The sequence below is a fragment of the Globicephala melas genome, chromosome 3 (genome assembly GCF_963455315.2).
Source record: "Globicephala melas chromosome 3, mGloMel1.2, whole genome shotgun sequence".
Lineage (NCBI taxonomy): Eukaryota > Metazoa > Chordata > Mammalia > Artiodactyla > Delphinidae > Globicephala > Globicephala melas.
The window spans coordinates 60,699,583-60,721,292 of NC_083316.1; the positions used below are offsets into that span (position 1 = coordinate 60,699,583).

At 40.9% G+C, this 21,710-nt stretch overlaps 1 protein-coding gene and 1 non-coding gene across 9 annotated transcripts in view; one reads left to right on the plus strand and one right to left on the minus strand.

Annotated features, from left to right (window-relative positions):
• Nucleotides 1-21,710, plus strand: part of PDE8B (phosphodiesterase 8B) — a 378,976-nt gene that overhangs the window by 259,012 nt on the left and 98,254 nt on the right. For all 8 annotated transcript variants that reach the window (XM_030846195.3, XM_060295913.1, XM_060295912.1 and 5 more), the window contains one exon: nt 6,423-6,501. In XM_030846195.3, the coding sequence (XP_030702055.1) occupies nt 6,423-6,501 (79 nt within the window). The remainder of the gene's footprint in view (nt 1-6,422; nt 6,502-21,710) is intronic.
• Nucleotides 1,210-1,316, minus strand: LOC115848538 (U6 spliceosomal RNA). The gene has a single exon (XR_004037739.1). It is a non-coding gene; the product is annotated as a U6 spliceosomal RNA (small nuclear RNA).

Here is a 21,710-nt window from a genome sequence, read left to right on the forward strand (position 1 = left end):
GATGACTTTGTACTTGCAACATTTATACATTCCTACTTGGATTGTTATAGATAGGGGCAAACTCGTGGGAATATTTATTATGCTAACTATGGCAATTGCTACGTATCCATGATAGCAATTTCATGAGGCCTGCTTGTGGCCTCAATATGCATGAAGTATCTTCAAGAGACTGATTTTAAGTCTCTTTACGCATGCCTAGTGCTTTAAGAACTTCTCTCTGGTGCTTACTTCTGAGACGAACAGATTCTCTCAGCGTCTCGGTGCTAAGATGCTCTGCTTCTGGGACGTCTTGGAGTATCAGAGTTGTAGCCCATGCCTGGTTTTGTTCAGGCTCTACTCCAGCACACTCTTAGGACCCTGATTTCTTCAACCTGCCCTGCTTCAGCAGAGAGAGCAGGGGAAAGAAGAGGCTCTTCATAGCCCGCGGCCTCTGGGAGACCAGTCCCAAGTGGCTCCAGGCTATGGGATGCCAGAAGGGCTCTGGCTTCTCTCTCTGGCCCACTGAGGGGTCACAAGGCTTTCAGGCTAAGTGAAAAATAAGGATAGCATCTCATTGAAATGGTTATACTTCTTACCTTGATTACTGAATTTGCATTCAAAGAGAACAGAACCCTTTCTAAACTTAACTTTTCTCTTTTGTCTCTTGGAAGAAAAATGGATTGGCATGAACCCCCAGAGGCAGGCCCTTCTGGGGTTCACCCTGCTCAGGGAAGTCAACTGTTTGGTGGATAGAGAGCTCTAAGAAATTAAGTGTGGGGATAAACAGTCCCTTTTGAGGTGGGAAAGTATTAAAAAAAGAATCTCAAACCAGTGGAAATTCGTTGGTAAGGAAGATTGCCAAAGATTTTTGAGTGTCAGTTAAATCCCTTGGTTTCTTTGTATCCATATATTTATTTCCTGCAGAGAACTTCATAGAATTTCGTAAGAAAACCGCATTGCCTTTACTATAGCAATTTATGAGTTTTAATTGTACATTAATTGTTTTTATTCCTGGGGCCCTCTTCTGTTTTTATTTAGGGTAAAAAGACTTTGTACTTTTATTTTAGATGTTTTCACAATAAATAGGATTAGGAAAAGAGAGATTTCATTTTGGTTTAATTCTTCAACTGTGCGTTTTCTACAACAAAAATGAACAGCAGACGCCTTATTGCTTTGATAGGTAATTCCCTCATTTTATTTACTTATTTATTTTAGTATCTCATTTTTTATAAAAATATGGAACGCTTCACGAATTTGCTTGTCATCCTGGCGCAGGGGCCATGCTAATCTCCTCTGTATCGTTCCAGTTTTAGTACATGTGCTGCCGAAGCAAGCACTCCTTATTTTATTTTAAATGACTGCTTGAGTTTTCTTAGGCAGCATTCAATGTGATGGCACATGTAAGAGGTCCGAAGGCGCCTTGCCCATGGGGGACGTGGCAAAGGCAGGTCTGGCCGTTTGAAATAAACATCCCCAGGCAGCACCAGGGCTAAATGAAAGAGCTTCAAGTTATCGTGCTGTAAGCAGGGCACTGAAAACTTTTCAAGGACTCATTAGGTTCAGAACTCGGCAAGGTTCTAACTACACAACACTCTGTGAGCGCCATAACTTCTCACCCCTCCGTGATGAGCTGTTTGGGAGCGTTGGGCTCGTTGAAATGGCTCAGGTTCTTAATACAAATCAACGTAAAGCTGATGAATGGACCTCGCCCAGGCAGCAGCGGTCCCAGGAAGGTGGGTTTGCCCAGAAGCCCAGTCCCCTCACCTTCCGCATCAGCTTCAGCTTGGCTGGTTGGGACCTCCCCAAGCAACGAGCACAAGAGCAACCCCTGCAGAGGGGGAGGGAAGGCAAGAGTTCTCCATAGGAGAAGACAGAGGAGGACTAAATGGTCAGTTTCTTTTGATGCCTTTTGGCTGGTTGTACCTCAACTGTCTCCAACTTCTTTTCTGTCTTTTGGAGGAGTATGGTGTGTGTGTGTGTGGTTTGACTCTCCCTGGGTGTATGATATCTGGGCCCAGCGGATGGGGGTGGACAGTGACCCTCCGTGGCCTTCCCAGCTCCTTAGGGCATTCAAGGATGTCTAAAGCATCTACCTGCACCCCAGAGGTTGGCAGGCAACGTTGTCACTTGCTGCAGACGGGGAAAATGAGGCTCTTTGTTATACAATGCCAGAATAATTATAGTCTAATTATATCATACTTTTCCCTGCAATTCCACCCCCAGCTGCAGCTAAATATGTGACATTACTAGCATTCTGCAAGGACAGTCTGTACTGCAAGGATGATGTTGAATGTTGAAGGCAGACGCTTCTGTCCAGTCTTCATGTATGGTAACCATATTTACTTAACCAAGAAAAAAAAGATCATGTGATCAAACATAACATACCTGATTTAAAAATTCCATTATATAGGAATAACTTTTAAAGACAGAACAAAATCACATTTCTGTGTGCATGTGATGAATTACTTTATTGAACAGAACTCATGAGAGGGGGAATGTCTAGGGAAGAATGGGCTAACTGATGACCATTTATTGTTTATGTTCTTATGCTTCTTTATCATGAAAAGAACTATGTTAACCAAAATACAGATAGGATTTGGCTATTTATTGAGAGTGTAAGCTGATGAGTTTACACTAATCAGGTACGAGCTATTATTTCATCATTAGGCAGTCTGATACCTGTTACCTAGGGGTTACACCCAAATCATCATGTTTATTTTACTCCAAATCTTAAGACAGTAGCAGTCCTTCATTTTAGAATCAGTTTCTGATGGGCAAACCTTAGTATTCCGTGGAACACTACATCTCTCATTATTAACTGATATTTATAGAGCACTTTATCCTCACGTGGGCTCTGCGTGACAGCCCCGTTGTGTTACGGAAGTAGAAACTGATCTGTGATGGATTAAAGTAACCGGCCCCTGCTGCGTCACTGCCCAGGAGCCGTGCTGGTGGATAGCAAGTCCACAGCCCCCTCCCTGCTGCTCCCGAACCCCTGCTGGGATGTGGCTTTGTGTTCAGAGTCTTCTCCCTGCACGCTACCACCTTGCCCAGTCCTACCCTTGTGTGTGTGTGTCTGTCTGCGGTGGGGTGTTTGTGTTTTGTTTGAGTAGATTCCGGGGTGCCTTTGTTAGGGACACAGGAGGTCATGTAACCCAACCGCCCCAGACAACTGACAGAGGAACGCTGAGAGCCGGGAAGACTCTGGGCACGATCACAGCTACTCAACATGTGGGTGGCAGCACTGGAGTAGAATCCAGGCACCCTGCTTTAAGTCGGATGCACCCTGCACCCCATCAGAGCATTATGTTCTTTGTAGACTTTCTACCTGGGTCCCTGTAATATTTACTTTTTCCCTGCAGACCTTCACGGACTTTTAAGAAGATGAAGGGGAAATGGTTACATCACTAGCGCTACATGGGCTCTGGTTCCCTTGTGCTTTTTCCAATTTTCCAGCTTCTCAAACTGAAGGCTACTAAAATACAGTTGAGGTGCAGAGTTACATGGTTTCCCAAGAACAGAAAATTAATAAAGCTAAGGTTCTTCTGCATGAAGAATATTAATAATTAATACAAGCAATTAAATTCTCAAACTTTAGGAACATGATTCAAATTGATTACCTCATTTTGCTGCAGGTTTATTTAAAAAGAACCATCAACCAAATTGGTTTAAAGCCTAGATCTACACATGGCAGTCCAGTAGCGTTTGTCACCGGGGCAATAATCTACTCGTCCTGCCAATATACTTTCACTTTCACTGTCAATAAGGATCTGCTTTGTCCCATTGGGCATTATACTCTCACAGGATAGTGTATAGCTTTGCAGTGAACATCTAATAGATACATTTTGGCAGTTGGAGCTAACATCTTGTATGAGGCAGCCTGTTGAATTGACAAGAACAGTCATACTCTGAAGTAGCTGTTTACATACTTAATTGAGCCACATAGGTACTTTAAGAAAATACCTGGGCAAGAGGGGAATTTATCATTTGATCAAATGTTTTAACACTTAATTAGCCAGCTCCCAAAGCTAAGGAACTAGCCCACACAGATGGTGCTTTTCCACATCAGACTTCTGGAGGACAGGGAACGCTTTCCCGTTGTGCCGAGTTGGGTTCTGGACCCAAGTGCCTGGAGCAGACTTGGGATAAGACTAGCTCTTGCTTGCCTCTTCATGAGAGGTGATGCAGTAGTGACTTTGGTAACAATTTTAAAGTCCTCTTTGAATTCTTTTTCACATTTTAAATGATCATGTTTACAAATGCAGCAATGCTAATAGGACAGTATACAGTTCATATTAGGTAGACTGGAGCAATTTATTTTATTTACCTTTTTATTTGAAGTATAGTTTCTGTACAATATTATAGGTTACAATACAGTGATTTACAATTTTTAAAGGTTATGCTCCATTTATAGTTATTATAAAATATTGTTATACAATATATCCTTATAGCTTATTTTATACCTAATAGTTTGTACCTCTTAATCCCTTACTCCTTATTGCCCCTCCCTCCTTCCCTCTCCCCCCCTAGTAACCACCGGTTTGTACTCTATATCTGTGAGTCTGCTTTTTGGTTATATTCACTAGTTTGGGGTTTTTTTGTTTTTTTTTTTTAGATTCCACATGTAAATGATATCATACAGTATTTGTCTTTCTCTGTCTACTTATTTCACTTAGCATAATACCCTCCAAGTCCATCCATGTTGCTGCAAACGGCAAAATTTTGTTCTTTTTTATGGCTGAGTAGTATTCCATTGTATATATATATATCACACCTTTATCCATTCATCTGTCGATGGACACCTGGTTTGCTTCCATATCTTGGCTATTGTGACCAATGCTGCTATGAATATTGGGGTATATGTATGTTTTTGAATTAGTGTGTTTGTTTTTTTCGGATGTATACCCAGGAGTGAAATTGCTGGGTCATATGGTAGTTCTATTTTTAGTTTTTTGAGACCCCTAGACTGGAGCCATTTAAATAAGAAAACATCCCACACCCATCAGAAATATCAGTGGGGTTAGGGTTATGTTCTCCTCCACTCACCTGCATCATGATTACTTACTTTACTTACCCTCCCACACCTGTGTCTTCATCTCTGCAGCGACAGGAGCACTACCCGTCAATGGGCTAAAATCCTTCCCTTTCTGTGCAGGCTGCCTTGCTATTATTGAAAGCAGTTCTTGGTTTGATATTTCAGATACACTCATGAGAAAAGATAGGTTATAATTCACTTTTCTTCTCACCAACAGCCTTTGAAAGCTTTAGAGAACAAAAAATATTATTCTGAGATCTTACAAGTAACAAGTACTATGTCTTGAATTCTTATATCATCCCAAGTATTTTGAGACACGCCTCACATAAACTGTTTTGATTCTTACAACAACCCATAAGATGTGTTATCTTCATTTTATAGATGAGGAAACTGAGGGCCAGCAGAGAGAAAACATTGCCCAAGGTCCCATAACTGGCCAAATACCGAACCAAGTTTCACCCAGTTTCTTCTGCCCTCTCCCTTGTAAACAGTTCAAAATAGAATGGCAAAGTTAGATGCCTTATGAGAGGGAAAAATGAATAACATTATAAGAGTTCGTTTTAAAAGAAGAAACATCAATCCAGTAGATTAACATTTTTTTGGTAATGTATAAGAAAGCCTTCACTGGGATTCTTTAAACAGCCAGTACAAATAACAAAGCTCTAGTAAGTAGCCACATACTTGCTGGGTTAGATAGTAAATAACTTACTGTTTTTGGAGTTGCTCTAAATTTGGAAGGTAGTTAAAATGTTGCCCAAGAAATTGAGAAATGATTTCAAATATTCCAGATATACAAGGAAGGTCATCAAGAATAGTGCCCACCAGGAGAGCTGTAAAATGAACCAGGCAAGGGGAATTCAGCCGTATTTGCCTTTCATCAGGCTGGTGGGTGTAGCAAGTACCGTAAAGGCTTGCTTATCTAGGTCGTAAAAGTAAGAAAAGAAAAAAATATTTCTGTGTCTGTTGCAAAAGGCCAGAATACCTCAGATCTAATTTGGGCTTAATTAGATTTTTCTAATTGATGGGGATGGGACTTCTCCATGACTGCCGCCGTGAATGGAACAGAAGAATGTCATTGACATAGAACATAGGGGCCTATGAGACCATCTCCTGCATCTTTGTTCTCTTGTGTCAGTGTGAAGGTTTCATCCAGCACATACGGAGTTCATTCCACAATCCATGATGATTTTGCCAGATTACATTCTTCTCTCTGTATGATATGCATAGAAATGCATGCTGTTGTTTATTCATTTAGTTTGAAAGGCTAGGTTTCTTTTTTTTTTCCCCAAAACGTATCGAAAGGTACTTGGTTTTAATGAACCTGAGGAACTGTTTACTTTGATAAATGAACAGATGAAATGCTCATGGTTTTCCAGCAGAACTAACATCAATCTTTTGCAACTTTCAGGGCCTGTAATTCAGTGTTTACAGCATTAGACCACTGTCATGAAGCCATAGAAATCACAAGCGATGACCACGTGATTCAGGTATGGTGACACTTTTTATCTTTAGGTGTCAAAATAAAGCCTTTCTAGTTTGCGCCATCCTTTTTCAAGCACTTTGCTGTAATTCTCACATTTCGGCACATTTTCTTTGGAGAAAGGAACATCAGAGTATGCAAGGAAAACTGATATTCTTAAGCTAAGAATTAGATACTCAAGAAGAATAAAAATTAGTTCAGATTGGAGCCTGCGGTTTCTTTCACAGAGATGAGGTAAATTCTTTAGACTATGCAGGAAGGCACTGTTTATACAGAAGTATGTCAGAATTGTAGAGTAACTGCTTACACACGCCTTGGGAACAAAATGTTGTGAACAGTCCTCAGTTATCTGCCTACAGTTGGTATTCCAGTTATAAAGCACTCTTATATAATACTAAAGTCATCTTCCTAAGGAAATGTGTATAGCAGACAAACCTTTATTGAATTAAAGTTGTCTTATTATTTGTTGGAAGGTAAGACGTTTACACTTTAAAAATACTCTGAAATGTAGACCTTCCACTGATGGGCACTGACTTGACTGCCCTTGGTTTGCATAGTGGCACCGAGCGTGAGGACCATTTGCTACCATCGGAAGAGACCAAAGACAGTGTCCAACACAAAGTGGCCCCGTAACAGGGCCTCACACATGCGCTCCTGTGAAACCCCCATTGCACACACACACACCCTGCCCTCACACGGGGTCAATGACATCAGTAGCCCACCGTGCCCAGGCCCTGTCATCAACACACTCATGAGATTATCTCATTTGCATTCAGGAACGCTATGAAAGAGACATAGGGCCTGATAATACAGAGATGGGGAAACTGAGGCCCAGGAAGGCCAAGGAACTTATCCAAGGAAAGCCTCAATAATAAATACTGGAACCAAAACATCCAGCCATGTCTTTCTGACTCCAAAGCCTTCCTACCTGGTTCCCTGTTGGGCTATATTGTTAGAATTTGTTTTTCTGGCTGTCCCATGACCTGGGTCTGAAGGCTTCCTCATGTTGCTGCCTATTACTGGCCCACCTGCCCACAGATCTGCCCTGAACCACAGTGAAATCAGACATGTTTCTGTTACAGACCGAGCACAAACCCCACAGCTCTCCCACTTCTACCTGGACTTGAACAGTCAATTCTGTTCATGAAACACGTTTGCTTTGCACTTCTCTCTCTTTTTTTTTTTTAACAAGAAAAACCCAGAAATTTATTCATATGTACTTGTATACCAGGGAGATATCCAGGGAAAAGGAGATAATTCGCACCTCCCTCTTTTACGGGGAAGCCGGGTTGTGATTTTAGTGATGAGGAGAGGGGCGTCTCTGCTCTCTACCAGCCTTGTAATCTTGCATACAGTCCTTTAACAGGCAACTGAGTCCTTCCTTCTACAGTTAGCTCCTGGTGGTTAGGAAACCTGTATCTCTAGGAGACGTGATATGGCGATGGTGTCACATGAATCACCTGCCAGCCTTTACCTTGAAGAGGAAGAAGCAGGGATTGAGGACAGTGGGTGCCTGGGAAGGGGAATCCCTGTATTAAAAGGGAAACTGACCTGACTGCAGGCTTTTCCTTGGGGCGCCCTCTCAGACCCCTTTAAAAACCTACCTGCTTTCTGAATATAAAACTCAAGAACAAGGAGGAAGAACTTGAATAGAGGATATTATATGTAAGGGGGAAATTTAAAAGGCCTTTGTGCTATAGATTTTAAGATGAGTCATCATGAATGAGATACATCATGTACGTTCCTACTCAATAGCAGAGTCCTTCTCGGGGCAGTGCCGCTTCACAGGGAACGTGCCCCTTAGTGCAGATGGTCAGAGGTCGGGCAGTAGCACTTAACATTTAGGAACAATAGCTACCTACCCATCCATCCATTGAAACTACCTATCTGTTTGCTTTAAAACACTTACATGGTGCTTACCATGTGCCAGAGGCAGTACTAAGCATTTTTTTTTAATTAAAAAAAATTTTTTTATTTTGGCTGCCTTAGGTCTTCGTTGCTGCGCACAGGCTTTCTCCAGTTGCGGTTGAGCGGGGCTGCTCTTTGTTGCGGTGTGCGGGATTCTCATTGTGATGGCATGTCTTTGTTGCAGAGCACGGGCTCTAGGTGCACAGGCTCAGTAGTTGTGGTGCACAAGCTTAGTTGCTCTGCAGCATGTGGGATCTTCCTGGACTAGGGCTCGAACCCATGTCCTCTGCATTGGCAGGCGGATTCTTTTTTTTACTTTTCTATTTTTTAATTTATTTTTTTAACATCTTTATTGGAGTATAATTGCTTTACAATAGTGTGTTAGTTTCTGCCGTATAACAAAGTGAATCAGCTATACATATACATATATCCCCATACCTCTTCACTCTTGCATCTCCCTCCCTCCCACCCTCCCTTTCCCACCCCTCTAGGTGGTCACAAAGCACTGAGCTGACCTATTTCCCTGTGCTATGTGGCTGCTTCCCACTAACTACTGATTTTACGTTTGGTAGTGTATATATGTCCATGCCACTCTCTCACTTTGTCCCAGCTTACCCTTCCCCCTCCCTGTGTCCTCAAGTCCATTCTCTAGTAGGTCTGCGTATTTATTCTCGTCCTGCTCCTAGGGCCTTCACAACCATTTTTTTTTCTGATTCCATATGTATGTGTTAGCATATGGTATTTGTTTTTCTCTTTCTGACTTACTTCACTCTGTATGACAGACTCAAAGTCCATCTACCTCACTATATATAACTCAATTCCGTTTCTTTTATGAATGAGTAACACTCCATTGTATATATGTGCCACAATTTCTTTATCCATTCATCTGTTGAAGGACACTTAGGTTGCTTCCATGTCCTGGCTATTGTAAATAGCGCTGCAATGAACATTGTGGTACATGACTCTTTTAGAATTATGGTTTTCTTATGGTATATGCCCAGTAGTGGGATTGCTAGGTCATATGGCAGTTCTATTTTTAGTTTTTTAAGGAACCTCCATACTGTTCTCCATAGTGGCTGTATCAATTTACATTCCCACCAACAGTGCAAGAGGGTTCACTTTTCTCCACACTCTCTCCAGCATTTATTGTTTGTAGATATTTTGATGATGGCCATTCTGACTGGTGTGAGGTGATACCTCATTGTAGTTTTGATTTGCATTTCTCTAATGATTAATGATGTTGAGCGTTCTTTCATGTGTTTGTTGGCAGTCTGTATATCTTCTTTGGAGAAATGTCTATTTAGGTCTTCTGCCCATTTTTGGATTGGGTTGTTTGTGTTTTTGATACTGAGCTGCATGAGCTGCTTGTATATTTTGGAGATTAATCCTTTGTCAGTTGCTTCATTTGCAAATATTTTCTCCCATCCTGAGGGTTGTCTTTTCATCTTGTTTATGGTTTTCTTTGCTCTAAAAAGCTTTTAAGTTTCATTAGGTCCCATTTTTTAATTTTTGTTTTTATTTCCACTTCTCTAGGAGGTAGGTCAAAAAGGATTTTGCTGTGATTTATGTCATAGAGTGTTCTGCCTATGTTTTCCTCTAAGAGTTTGATGGTGTCTGGCCTTACATGTAGGTCTTTAATCCATTTTGAGTTTATTTTTGTGTATGGTGTTAGGGAGTTCTAATTTCATTCTTTTACATGTAGCTGTCCAGTTTTCCCAGCACCACTTAGTGAAGAGGCTGTCTTTTCTCCATTGTATATTGTTCCCTCCTTTATCAAAAATAAGGTGACCATATGTGCATGGGTTTTTTCTCTGGGCTTTCTATCCTGTTCCATTGATCTGTATTTCTCTTTTTGTGGCAGTACCATACTGTCTTAATTACTGTAGCTCTGTAGTGTAGTCTGAAGTCCGGGAGCCTGATTCCTCCAGCTCCATTTTTCTTTCTCAAGATTGCTTTGGCTATTCGGGGTCTTTTGTGTTTCCATACAAATTGTGAAATTTTTTGTTCTAGTTCTGTGAAAAATGCCAGTGGTACTTCGATAGGAATTGCATTGAATCTGTAGATTGCTTTGGGTAGTATAGTCATTTTCACAATGTTGATTCTTCCAATCCAAGAACATGGCATATCTCTCCATCTCGTGGTATCATCTTTAATTTCTTTCATCAGTGTCTTATAGTTTTCTGCATACAGGGCTTTTGTCTCCTTTGGTAGGTTTATTCCAAGATATTTTATTCTTTTAGTTGCAATAGTAAATGGGAGTGTTTCCTTAATTTCTCTTTTCAGATTTTTCATCATTAGTGTATAGGAATGCAAGAGATTTCTGTGCATTAATTTTGTACCTTGCTACATTACCAAATTCATTGATTAGCTCTAGTAGTTTTCTGGTAGCATCTTTCGGATATTCTCTATATAGTATCATGTCATCTACAAGCAGTGATAGCTTTACTTCTTCCTTTCTGATTTGGGTTCCTTTTATTTCCTTTTCTTCTCTGATTGCTGTGGCTAACTCTTCCAAAACAATGTTGAATTATAGTGGTGAGAGTGGGCAACCTTGTCTTGTTCCTGATCTTAGTGGAAATGGTTTCAGTTTTTCACAATTGAGGACAACGTTGGCTGTGGGTTTGTCATATATGAGCTTTATGATGTTGAGGTAAGTTCCCTCTATGCCTACTTTCTGGATGGTTTTTAATCATAAATTGGTGTTGAATTTTCTCAAAAGCTTTCGCTGCATCTGTTGAGATGATCATATGGTTTTTCTCCTTCAATTTGTTAATATGGTGTATCACATTGATTGATTTGTGTATATTGAAGAATCCTTGCATTCCTGCGATAAACCCCACTGGATCATGGTGTATGATCCTTTTAATGTGCTGTTGGATTCTGTTTGCTACTATTTTGTTGAGGATTTTGCATCTGTGTTCATCAGTGATATTGGCCTATAGTTTTCTTTCTTTGTGACATCTTTGTCTGGTTTTGGTATCAGGGTGATGGCAGCCTCGTCGAATGAGTTTGGCAGTGTTCCTCCCTCTGCTATACTTTGGAAGAGTTTGAGAAGGATAGGTGTTAGCTCTTCTCTAAATGTTTGATAGAATTCGCCTGTGAAGCCCTCTGGTCCTGGGCTTTTGTTTGTTGGAAGATTTTTAATCACAGTCTCAATTTCAGTGCTTGTGATTGATCTGCTTATATTTTCTATTTCTTCCTGGTTCAGTCACGGAAGGCTTTGCTTTCCTAAGTATTTGACAGTTTCTTCCATGTTGTCCATTTTATTGGCATATAGTTGCTTGTAGTAATCTCTTGTGGTCCTTTGTATTTCTGCAGTGTCAGTTGTTACTTCCTTTTTCATTTCTAATTCTATTGATTTGAGTCTTCTCCCTTTTTTTCTTGATGAGTCTGGTTAATGGTTTATCAATTTTGTTTATCTTCTCAAAGAACCAGCTTTTCGTTTCATTGATCTTTGCTATTTCTTCCTTCATTTCTTTTTCATTTATTTCTGATCCAATCTTTATGATTTCTTTCCCTCTGCTAACTTTGGGGTTTTTTGGTTCTTCTTTCTCCAGTTGCTTTCGGTGTAAGGTTAGATTGTTTATTTGAGATGTTTCTTGTTTCATAGGGTAGGAAGTATTGCAATAAACTTCCCTGTTAGAACTGCTTTTGATGCATCCCATAGGTTTTGGGTCGTCATGTTTGTGTTGTCATTTGTTTCTAGGTATTTTTTGATTTCCTCTTTGATTTCTTCAGTGACCTCTTGATTATTAAGTAGTGTATTGTTTAGCCTCAATGTGTTTGTATTTTTTACAGATATTTTCCTGTAATTGATATCTAGTCTCATAGCATTGTGGTTGGAAAAGATACTTGATATGTTTTCAATTTTCTTAAATTTACCAAGGCTTGATTTGTGACCCAAGATATGATCTATCCTGGAGAATGTTCCATGAGCAGTTGAGAAGAAAGTGTATTCTGTTCTTTTTAGATGGAATGTCCTATAAATGTCATTAAGTCCATCTTGTTTAATGTATCATTTAAAGCTTGTGTTTCCTTATTTATTTTCTTTTTGGGTGATCTGTCCATTGGTGAAAGTGGGGTATTAAAGTCCCCTACTATGATTGTGTTACTGTCGATTTCCCCTTTTATGGCTTTTAGCATTTTCCTTATGTATTGAGGTGCTCCTCTGTTGGGTGCATAAATATTTACAATTGTTATATCTTAATCTAGGATTGATCCCTCACTCATTATGTAATGTCCTTCTTTGTCTCTTGTAATAGTCTTTGTTTTAATTTCTATTTTGTCTGATATGAGAATTGCTACTCCAGCTTTCTTTTGATTTCCATTTGCATGGAATATCCTTTTCCATCCCCTCACTTTCAGTCTGTATGTGTCCCTATGTCTGAAGTGGGTCTCTTGTAGACAGCATATATATGGGTCTTGTTTTTGTACCCATTCAGCCAGTCTGTGTCTTTTGGTTGGAGCATTTAATCCATTTACATTTAAGGTAATTACCGATATCTATGTTCCTATTACCATTTTCTTAATTGTTTTTGTTTTTTTATGCGGTACGCGGGCCTCTCACTGCCACGGCCTCTCCCATTGTGGAGCACAGGCTCCAGACGTGCAGGTCCAGTGGCCACGGCTCACGGGCCCAGCCGCTCCGTGGAATGTGGGATCCTCCCAGACTGGGGCACGAAGCCGTGTCCCCTGCATTGGCAGGCAGACTCTCAACCACTGCGCCACCAGGGAAGTCCTGGGTTTGTTTTTGTAGGTCTTTTCCTTTCCTTGTGTTTCCTGACTAGAGAACCTCCTTTAGCATTTGCTGTAAAGCTGGTTTGGTGGTGCTGAATTCTCTTAGCTTTTGCTTGTCTCTAAACATTTTAATTTCTCTCTCGAATCTGAATGAAATCCTTGCTGGGTAGAGTAATCTTGGTTGTAAGTATTTCCCTTTCATCACTTTAAATATGTCCTGCCACTCCCTTCTGGCTTGCAGAGTTTCTGCTGAAAGATCAGCTGTTAACCTTATGGTGATTCCCTTGTATGTTATTTGTTGTTTTTCCCTTGCTGCTTTTAATATTTTTTCTTTGTATTTAATTTTTGATAGTTTGATTAATGTGTGTATTGCTGTGTTTCTCCTTGGATTTATCCTGTATGGGACTCTCTGTGCTTCCTGGACTTGATTAACTATTTCCTTTCCCATAATAGGGAAGTTTTCAACTATAATCTATTCAAATATTTTCTCAGTCCCTTTCTTTTTCTCTTCTTCTTCTGAGACCCCTATAATTCGAATGTTGGTGCATTTAATGTTGTCCCAGAGGTCTCTGAGGCTTTCCTCAATTCTTTTCATTCTTTTTTCTTTATTCTGCTCTGTGGTAGTTATTTCCACTGTTTTATCCTCTAGGTCACTTATCCGTTCTTCTGCCCTGGTTATTCTGCTATTTATTCCTTTTAGAGAATTTTTAATTTCATTTATTGTGTTGTTCATCATTGTTTGTTTGCTCTTTAGTTCTTCTACGTCCTTGTTAAATGTTTCTTGTATTTTTCCATTCTATTTCCAAGATTTTGAATCATCTTTACAATCATTACTCTGAATTCTTTTTCAGGTAGACTGCCTATTTCTTCTTCATTTGTTTGATCTGGTAGGTTTTTACGTTGCTCCTTCGTCTGCTGTGTTTTTCTCTGTCTTCTCATTTTGCTTAATTTACTGTGTTTGGAGTCTCCATTTTGCAGGCTGTAGGTTTGTAGTTCCCGTTGTTTTCGGTGTCTGCCCCCAGTGGGTGAGGTTTTTTCAGTGGGTTCTGTAGGCGTCCTGGTGGAAGGAACTAGTGCCTGTGTTCTGATGGATGAGGCTGGATCTTGTCTTTCTGGTGGGCAGGTCCACGTCCAGTGGTGTGTTTTGGAGTGTCTGTGACCTTATTATGACTTTAGACAGCCTTTCTGCTAGTGGGTGGGGTAGTTTTCCTGTCCTCCTAATTGTTTGGCGTAGGGTGTCCAGCACTGTAGCTTGCTGGTTGTTGAGTGGATCTGGGTCTTAGCATTGACATGGAGATCTCTGGGAGATTTTCTCCATTTAATATTAAGTCGAGCTGGTAGGCCTCTGGTGGACCTGAACTCGGCTCTCCCACCTTCGAGGCACAGGCCTGACACCCGGCTGGAGTACCAAGACCCTGTCATCCAGACGGCTCCAAATAAAAGGATAAATAAATAAATAAATAGATTAATTAATTAAATAAAGTTATTAAAATAATTATTAAAAATAAAAAAGAGTTTAAAAGTAGTAAAAAAAAAAAAAGAAAGAAGTAATGAAGAGCACAACCAAACCAAAAAAACAAATTCACCAATGATAACAAGCGCTAAAAATTATACTAAAAAAAAAAGAAAAACGGACAGAGAGAACCCTAGGACAAATGGTAAAAGCAAAGCTATACAGACAAAATCACACACAGAAACATATACATACACACTCATAAAAAGAGCAAAAGGAGAAAAACGTATATATCGTTTCTCCCAAAGAGAGGAGGAACTCAAATAAACAAGAGGAACTCCAATAAACTTTAGGTGCTTTCTTACACCTAAAGCAACTGGAGAAAGAGGAAGAAAAAACCCAAAGTTAGCAGAAGGAAAGAAATCATAAAGATCAAATCAGAAATAAATGAAAAAGAAGATGGCAGCGTAGAAGGATGTGCTCTCACTCCAACTTGTGAGAACACCAGAATCACAACTAGCTGCTGGACAATCATCGACAGGAAGACACTGGAACTCACTAAAAAAGATACCCCACATCGAAAGACAAAGGAGAAGCCACAATGAGAAGGTAGGAGGGTCGCAATCACAGCAAAATCAAATCCCATAACTGCTGGGCGGGTGACTCACAGACTGGAGAACACTTATACCACAGAAGTCCACCCACTGGAGTGAAGATTCTGAGCCCCACGTCAGGCTTCCCAACCTGGGGGTCCGGCAATGGGAGGAGGAATTCCTAGAGAATCAGACTTTGAAGCCTAGTGGGAATTGATTGCAGGACTTCGACGGGACTGGGGGAAACAGAGACTCCACGCTTGGAGGGCACACACAAAGTAGTGTGCACATCGGGACCCAGGGGAAGGAACAGTGACACCAGGGGAGACCGAAGCAGACCTACCTGCTAGTGTTGGAGGGTCTCCTGAAGAGGCAGGGGAGGGGTGGCTGTGGCTCACCGTGGGGACAAGGACACTGGCAGCAGAAGTTCTGGGAAGTACTCCTTGGCGAGAGCCCTCCCAGAGTCTGTCATTAGCCCCACCAAAGAGCCCAGGTAGGCTCCAGTATTGGGTTGCCTCAGGCCAAACAACCAACAGGGAGGGAACCCAGCCCCACCCATCAACAGTCAAGCGGATTAAAGTTTTACTGAGCTCTGCCCACCAGAGCAACAGTCTGCTCTGCCCACCACCAGTCCCTCCCATCAGGAAACTTACACTGGCCTCCTAGATAGCCTCATCCACCAGAGGGAAGACAGCAGAAGCAAGAAGAACTACAATCCTGCAGCCTGTGGAACAAAAACCATACTCACAGAAAGACAGACAAGATGAAAAGGCAGAGGGTTACGTACCAGATGAAGGAACAAGATAAAACTGCAGAAAAACAATTAAATGAAGTGGAGATAGGCAACCTTCCAGAAAAAGAATTCAGAATAATGATAGTGAAGATGATCCAGGACCTCGAAAACAATGGAGGCAAAGATCGAGAAGATGCAAGAAATGTTTAAGAAAGACCTACAAGAATTAAAGAACAAACAAACAGAGATAAACAATACAATAACTGAAATGAAAAATACACTAGAAGGAATCAGTAGAATAACTGAGGCAGAAGAACAGATAAGTGACCTGGAAGACAGAATGGTGGAATTCACTGCTGCAGAACAGAATAAAGAAAAAAGAATGAAAAGAAATGAAGACAGCCTAAGAGACCTCTGGGACAACATTAAACGCAACAACATTCATGTTATAGGGGTCCCAGAAGGAGACAAGAGAGAGAAAGGACCCAAGAAAATATTTGAAGAGATTATAGTCGAAAACTTCCCTAACATGGGAAAGGAAATAGCCACCCAAGTCCAGGAAGCACAGAGAGTCCCATACAGGATAAACTCAAGGAGAAACACGCCAAGACACATAGAAATCAAATTGGCAAAAATTAAAGACAAAGAAATATTATTGAAAGCAGCAAAGGAAAAATGACAAATAACATACAAGGGAACTCCCATAAGGTTAACAGCTGATATCTCAGCAGAAACTCTACAAGCCAGAGGGAGTGGCATGATATACTTAAAGTGATGAAAGGGAAGAACCTACAACCAAGATTACTCTACCAGGTAAGGATCTCATTCAGATTCGATGGAGAAATCAAAAGCTTTACAGATAAGCAAAAGCTAAGAGAATTCAGCACCACCAAACCAGCTCTACAACAAATGCTAAAGGAACTTCTCTAAGTGGGAAACACAAGAGAAGAAAAGGACCTACAAAAACAAACCCAAAACAATTAAGAAAATGGTCACAGGAACATACATATCAATAATTACCTTAAACGTGAATGGCTTAAATCCTCCAACCAAAAGACACATGCTTGCTGAATGGATACAAAAACAAGACCCATCTATATGCTGTCTACAAGAGACCCACTTCAGACCTAGGGACACATACAGACTGAAAGTGAGGGGATGGAAAAAGGTATTCCATGCAAATGGAAACCAAAAGAAAGCTGGAGTAGCTATACTCATATCAGATAAAATAGACTTTAAAATAAAGAATGTTACAAGAGACAAGGAAGGACAGTACATAATGATCAAGGGATCAATCCAAGAAGAAGATATAACAATTATAAATATATATGCACCCAAAATAGTAGCACCTCAATACATAAGGCAACTGCTAACAGGAAGGAGGAAATCGACAGTGACACAATAATAGTGGGGGACTTTAACACCTCACTGACACCAATGGACTGATCTTCCAAAATGAAAATAAATAAGGAAACACAAGCTTTAAATGACAGAATAGATTTAATTGGTATTTATAGGACATTCCATCCAAAAACAGCAGATTGCACTTTCTTCTCAAGTGTGCAGAGAACATTCTCCAGAACAGATCACATCTTGGGTCACAAATCAAGCCTCAGTAAATTTAAGAAAATTGAAATCATATCAAGCATCTTTTCTGACCACAACGCTGTGAGATTAGAAATGAATTACAGGGGAAAAAACGTAAAAAACAGAAACACATGGAGGCTAAACAATACGTTACTAAATAACCAAGAGATTACTGAGGAAATCAAAGAGGAAATCAAAAAATACCTAGAAACAAATGACAGTGAAAACACAACGATCCAAAACCTATGGAATGCAGCAAAAGCAGTTCTAAGAGGGAAGTTTATAGCTATATAAGCCTACCTCAAGAAACAAGAAAAATCTCAAATAAACAATCTAACCTGACACCTAAAGGAACTAGAGAAAGAAGAACAAACAAAACCCAAAGTTAGCAAAAGGAAAGAAATCATAAAGATCAGAGCAGAAATAAATGAAATAGAAACAAAGAAAACAATAGCAAAGATCAATAAAACTAAAAGCTGGTTCTTTGAGAAGATAAACAAAATTGATAAACCATTAGCCAGACTCATCATGAAAAAAAGGGAGAAGACTCAAATCAATAGAATTAGAAATGAAAAAGGAGAAGTTACAACTGACACTGCAGAAATACAAAGCATCCTAAGAGAGTACTACAAGCAAATCTATGCCAATAAAATGGACAAGCTGTAATAAATGGACAAATTCTTAGAAAGGTGTAACCTTCCAAGACTGAACCAGGAAGAAATAGAAAATGTGAACAGAGCAATCACAAGTAATGAAATTGAAACTGTGATTAAAAATCTTCCAACAAACAAAAGTCCAGGACCAGATGGCTTCACAGGAGGATTCTATCAAACATTTTGAGAAGAGCTAACACCCATCCTTCTCAAACTTTTCCAAAAAATTGCAGAGGAGGAAGCACTCCCAAACTGATTCTATGAGGACACCATCACCATGATACCCAAAGCAGACAAAGATACTATAAAAAAAGAAAATTGCAGACCAATATCACTGATGAATATAGATGCAATAATCCTCAACCAAATACTGGCAAACAGAATCCAACAGCACATTAAAGGGATCATACACCATGAGCAAGTGGGATTTATCCCAGGGATGCAAGGATTCTTCAATATATGCAAGTGAATCAATGTGATAAACCCTGTTAACAAATTGAATAACAACCATATGATCATCTCAATAGACGCAGAAAAGCCTTTTGAGAAAATTCAACACCAATTTATGATAAAAACTCTCCAGAAAGTGGGTATAGAGGGAACCTACCTCAGCATAATAAAGGCCATATACGACAAACCCACAGCAAACATCATTCTCAATGGTGAAAGACTGAAAGCATTTCCCCTAAGATCAGGAACAAGACAAGGATGTCCACTCTCACCACTATTATTCAACATAGTTTTGGAAGTCCTAGCCATGGCAGTCAGAGAAGAAAAAAAAATAAAAGGAATACAAATCGGAAAAGAAGAAGTAAAACTGTCACTGTTTTCAGATGACATGATGCTCTACATAGAGAATCCTAAAAATGCCACGAGAAAACTACTAGAGCTACTCAGTGAATTTGGTAAAGTTGCAGGATACAAAATTAATGCACAGAAATCTCTTGCAATCCTATACACTAATGATGAAAAATCTGAAAGAGAAATTAAGGAAACACTCCTATTTACCATTGCAACAAAAGGAATAAAATACCTAGGAATAAACCTACCTAGGGAGACAAAAGTCCTGTATGCAGAAAAATATAAGACACTGATGAAAGAAATTAAAGATGATACCACGAGATGGAGAGATATGCCACGTTCTTGGATTGGAAGAATCAATATTGTGAAAATGACTACAGTACCCAAAGCAATCTACAGATTCAATGCAATCCCCGTCAAATTACCAATGGCATTTTTTATGGAACTAGAACAAAAAGCCTTAAAATTTGTATGGAGACACAGAAGACCCCGAATAGCCAAAGCAGTCTTGAGGGAAAAAAACGGAGCTGGAAGAATCAGATTCCCTGACTTCAGACTATTACTACAGAGTAATCAAGACAGTATGGTACTGGCACAAAAACAGAAACACAGATCAATGGAACAAGATAGAAAGCCCAGAGATAAACCCACGCACCTATGGTCAACTAATGTATGAGAAAGGAGGCAAGGGTATACAATGGATAAAACATAGTCTCTTCCATAAGTGGTGCTGGGAAAACTGGACAGCTACATGTAAAAGAATGCAATTAGAACACTCCCTAACACCATACACAAAAATAAACTCAAAATGGATTCAAGACCTAAATGTAAGACTGGACACTATAAAACTCTTAGAGGAAAACATAGGCAGAACACTCTTTGACATGAATCACAGCAAGATCTTTTTTGATCCACCTCCTAGAGTAATGGAAATAAAAATAAACAAATGGGATCTAATGAAACTTAAAAGCCTCAGCTCCCCGCCTCCGCCCTCCCCAGTGGCTGAGCAGACAAGCCTCTTGGGCTGGTGAGTGCTGGTCGGCACCGATCCTCTGTGTGGGAATCTCTCAGCTTTGCCCTCTGCACCCCTGTTGCTGTGCTCCCCTCTGTGGCTCCAAAGCTTCCCCCCCGCCCGCCACTCCCTGTCTCCACCAGTGAAGGGGCTTCCTAGTGTGTGGAAACCTTTCCTTCACAGCTTCCTCCCACTGGTGCAGGTCCCGTCCCTATTCTTTTGTCTCTGTTTTTTCTTTTTTCTTTTGCCCTACCCAGGTACGTGGGGAGTTTCTTGCCTTTTGGGAGGTCTAAAGTCTTCTGCCAGCATTCAGTAGATGTTCTGTAGGAGTTGTTCCACATGTAGATATATCTGATGTATCTGTGGGGAGGAAGGTGATCTCCACGTCTTACTCTTCTGCCATCTTGATGGTCTCCCGGCAGGTGGATTCTTAACCACTGTGCCACCAGGGAAGTCCCAGTACTAAACATTTTATACATACTCATTTATTTGTTAAAACAATTCTATGAACCAGGTACTACTGTCGTAGTCATTTTACACATGAGGAAATTGAGGACCAGGGAAGGTAAGCAACCTGCCCACAAGTCATGTAGCTAGTAATGGGCAGAGCCAGGATTTGAACTTGGGTGCCTTGGCTCCATAATCCATGTCCTAGAGTATCTGCTGCATTGTGAGGTCACCGGGCATGAAAGTAGAGCTATGATTTCTACCCATATTTGCAACCTAGTAGCAAAAGCAGAATAAACACATGTGAAAATGTATGAGAATTTAGCCAACAAATAAGGAAAATAATACATTCTCAAATTATCCATTCCTCAGATATTTACTAAACAGTTCTGAGTATCCAAAGATAAATCCAAAGTAGCCTTTGCCCTTGAGGATTTTCGTGTCTCGTGGGGGAGAGAGAGAGAGAAAAATATAGATTCAGCGTAATAAGTCACCAGAAGCCTGCACCGGAGAGAGTGGGAGTTGTAGGAGTGGCACAAACTCAGACTGGGCAGGGGCTCAAGGACAGCTTGCTGGAGGAGGGGAGGGAAAAATTGGAGTTGACGTGACCAGCAGATGGGGAAGGGCTTTCTAAGCAGAGAGCAACTGGGAGGATGCCCACACGTGGGAGACAAGCACGCACTGCTCAGCTGCGTGCAGGGCTGGGCCAGGGGGCTGTGGGGCTGAACTCGTGAGCAGGGGTCCTGCTGCCCAGCCCAGGGAGGACAGTGACCACCACGTGAAGTGGTAGGAGATCAGTGAAGACAGTGTCACCGCCTCCTCCTCTTCAGCGACCTCCATAAGGCCTGGTGCCAAGGGCCCCAGAGCAACTTCCCGACTCGTCCACTTCTCAGGGGTAATTGTACTAGCAGCAGCTGTGTTCGCCAGAGAGTAGCTCCCCAGATGTCCCTGCATCACTCGGTTCCTCACTGCTGTCATCCCCGTGGAGGGCAAGCGTGATTACAGTTTGCAAGACCGTTTCTGAAACAGCAGATGGATATCAATTATGCCCAAAGAAATCTGTGACCTAGATACAGTGCGCTCACGTTTTCCCCATATTCTTCGTCACTTGTCCCCTCCACTCAGCTGCTCATCTGGTGACTCTGTTCTTTGAGAAGAAATTGGAGGGTGGGGATAGCAGCCAGGAACCAGCCAAGGTGATAGCTCTAAATTCCAGGGCCCTGGGCAGAATTTTGGAAAGAAACCTCTGAGTCTGCTGGTCCCAGCATGTACCAAGCTGGGGGGCCGGGGCA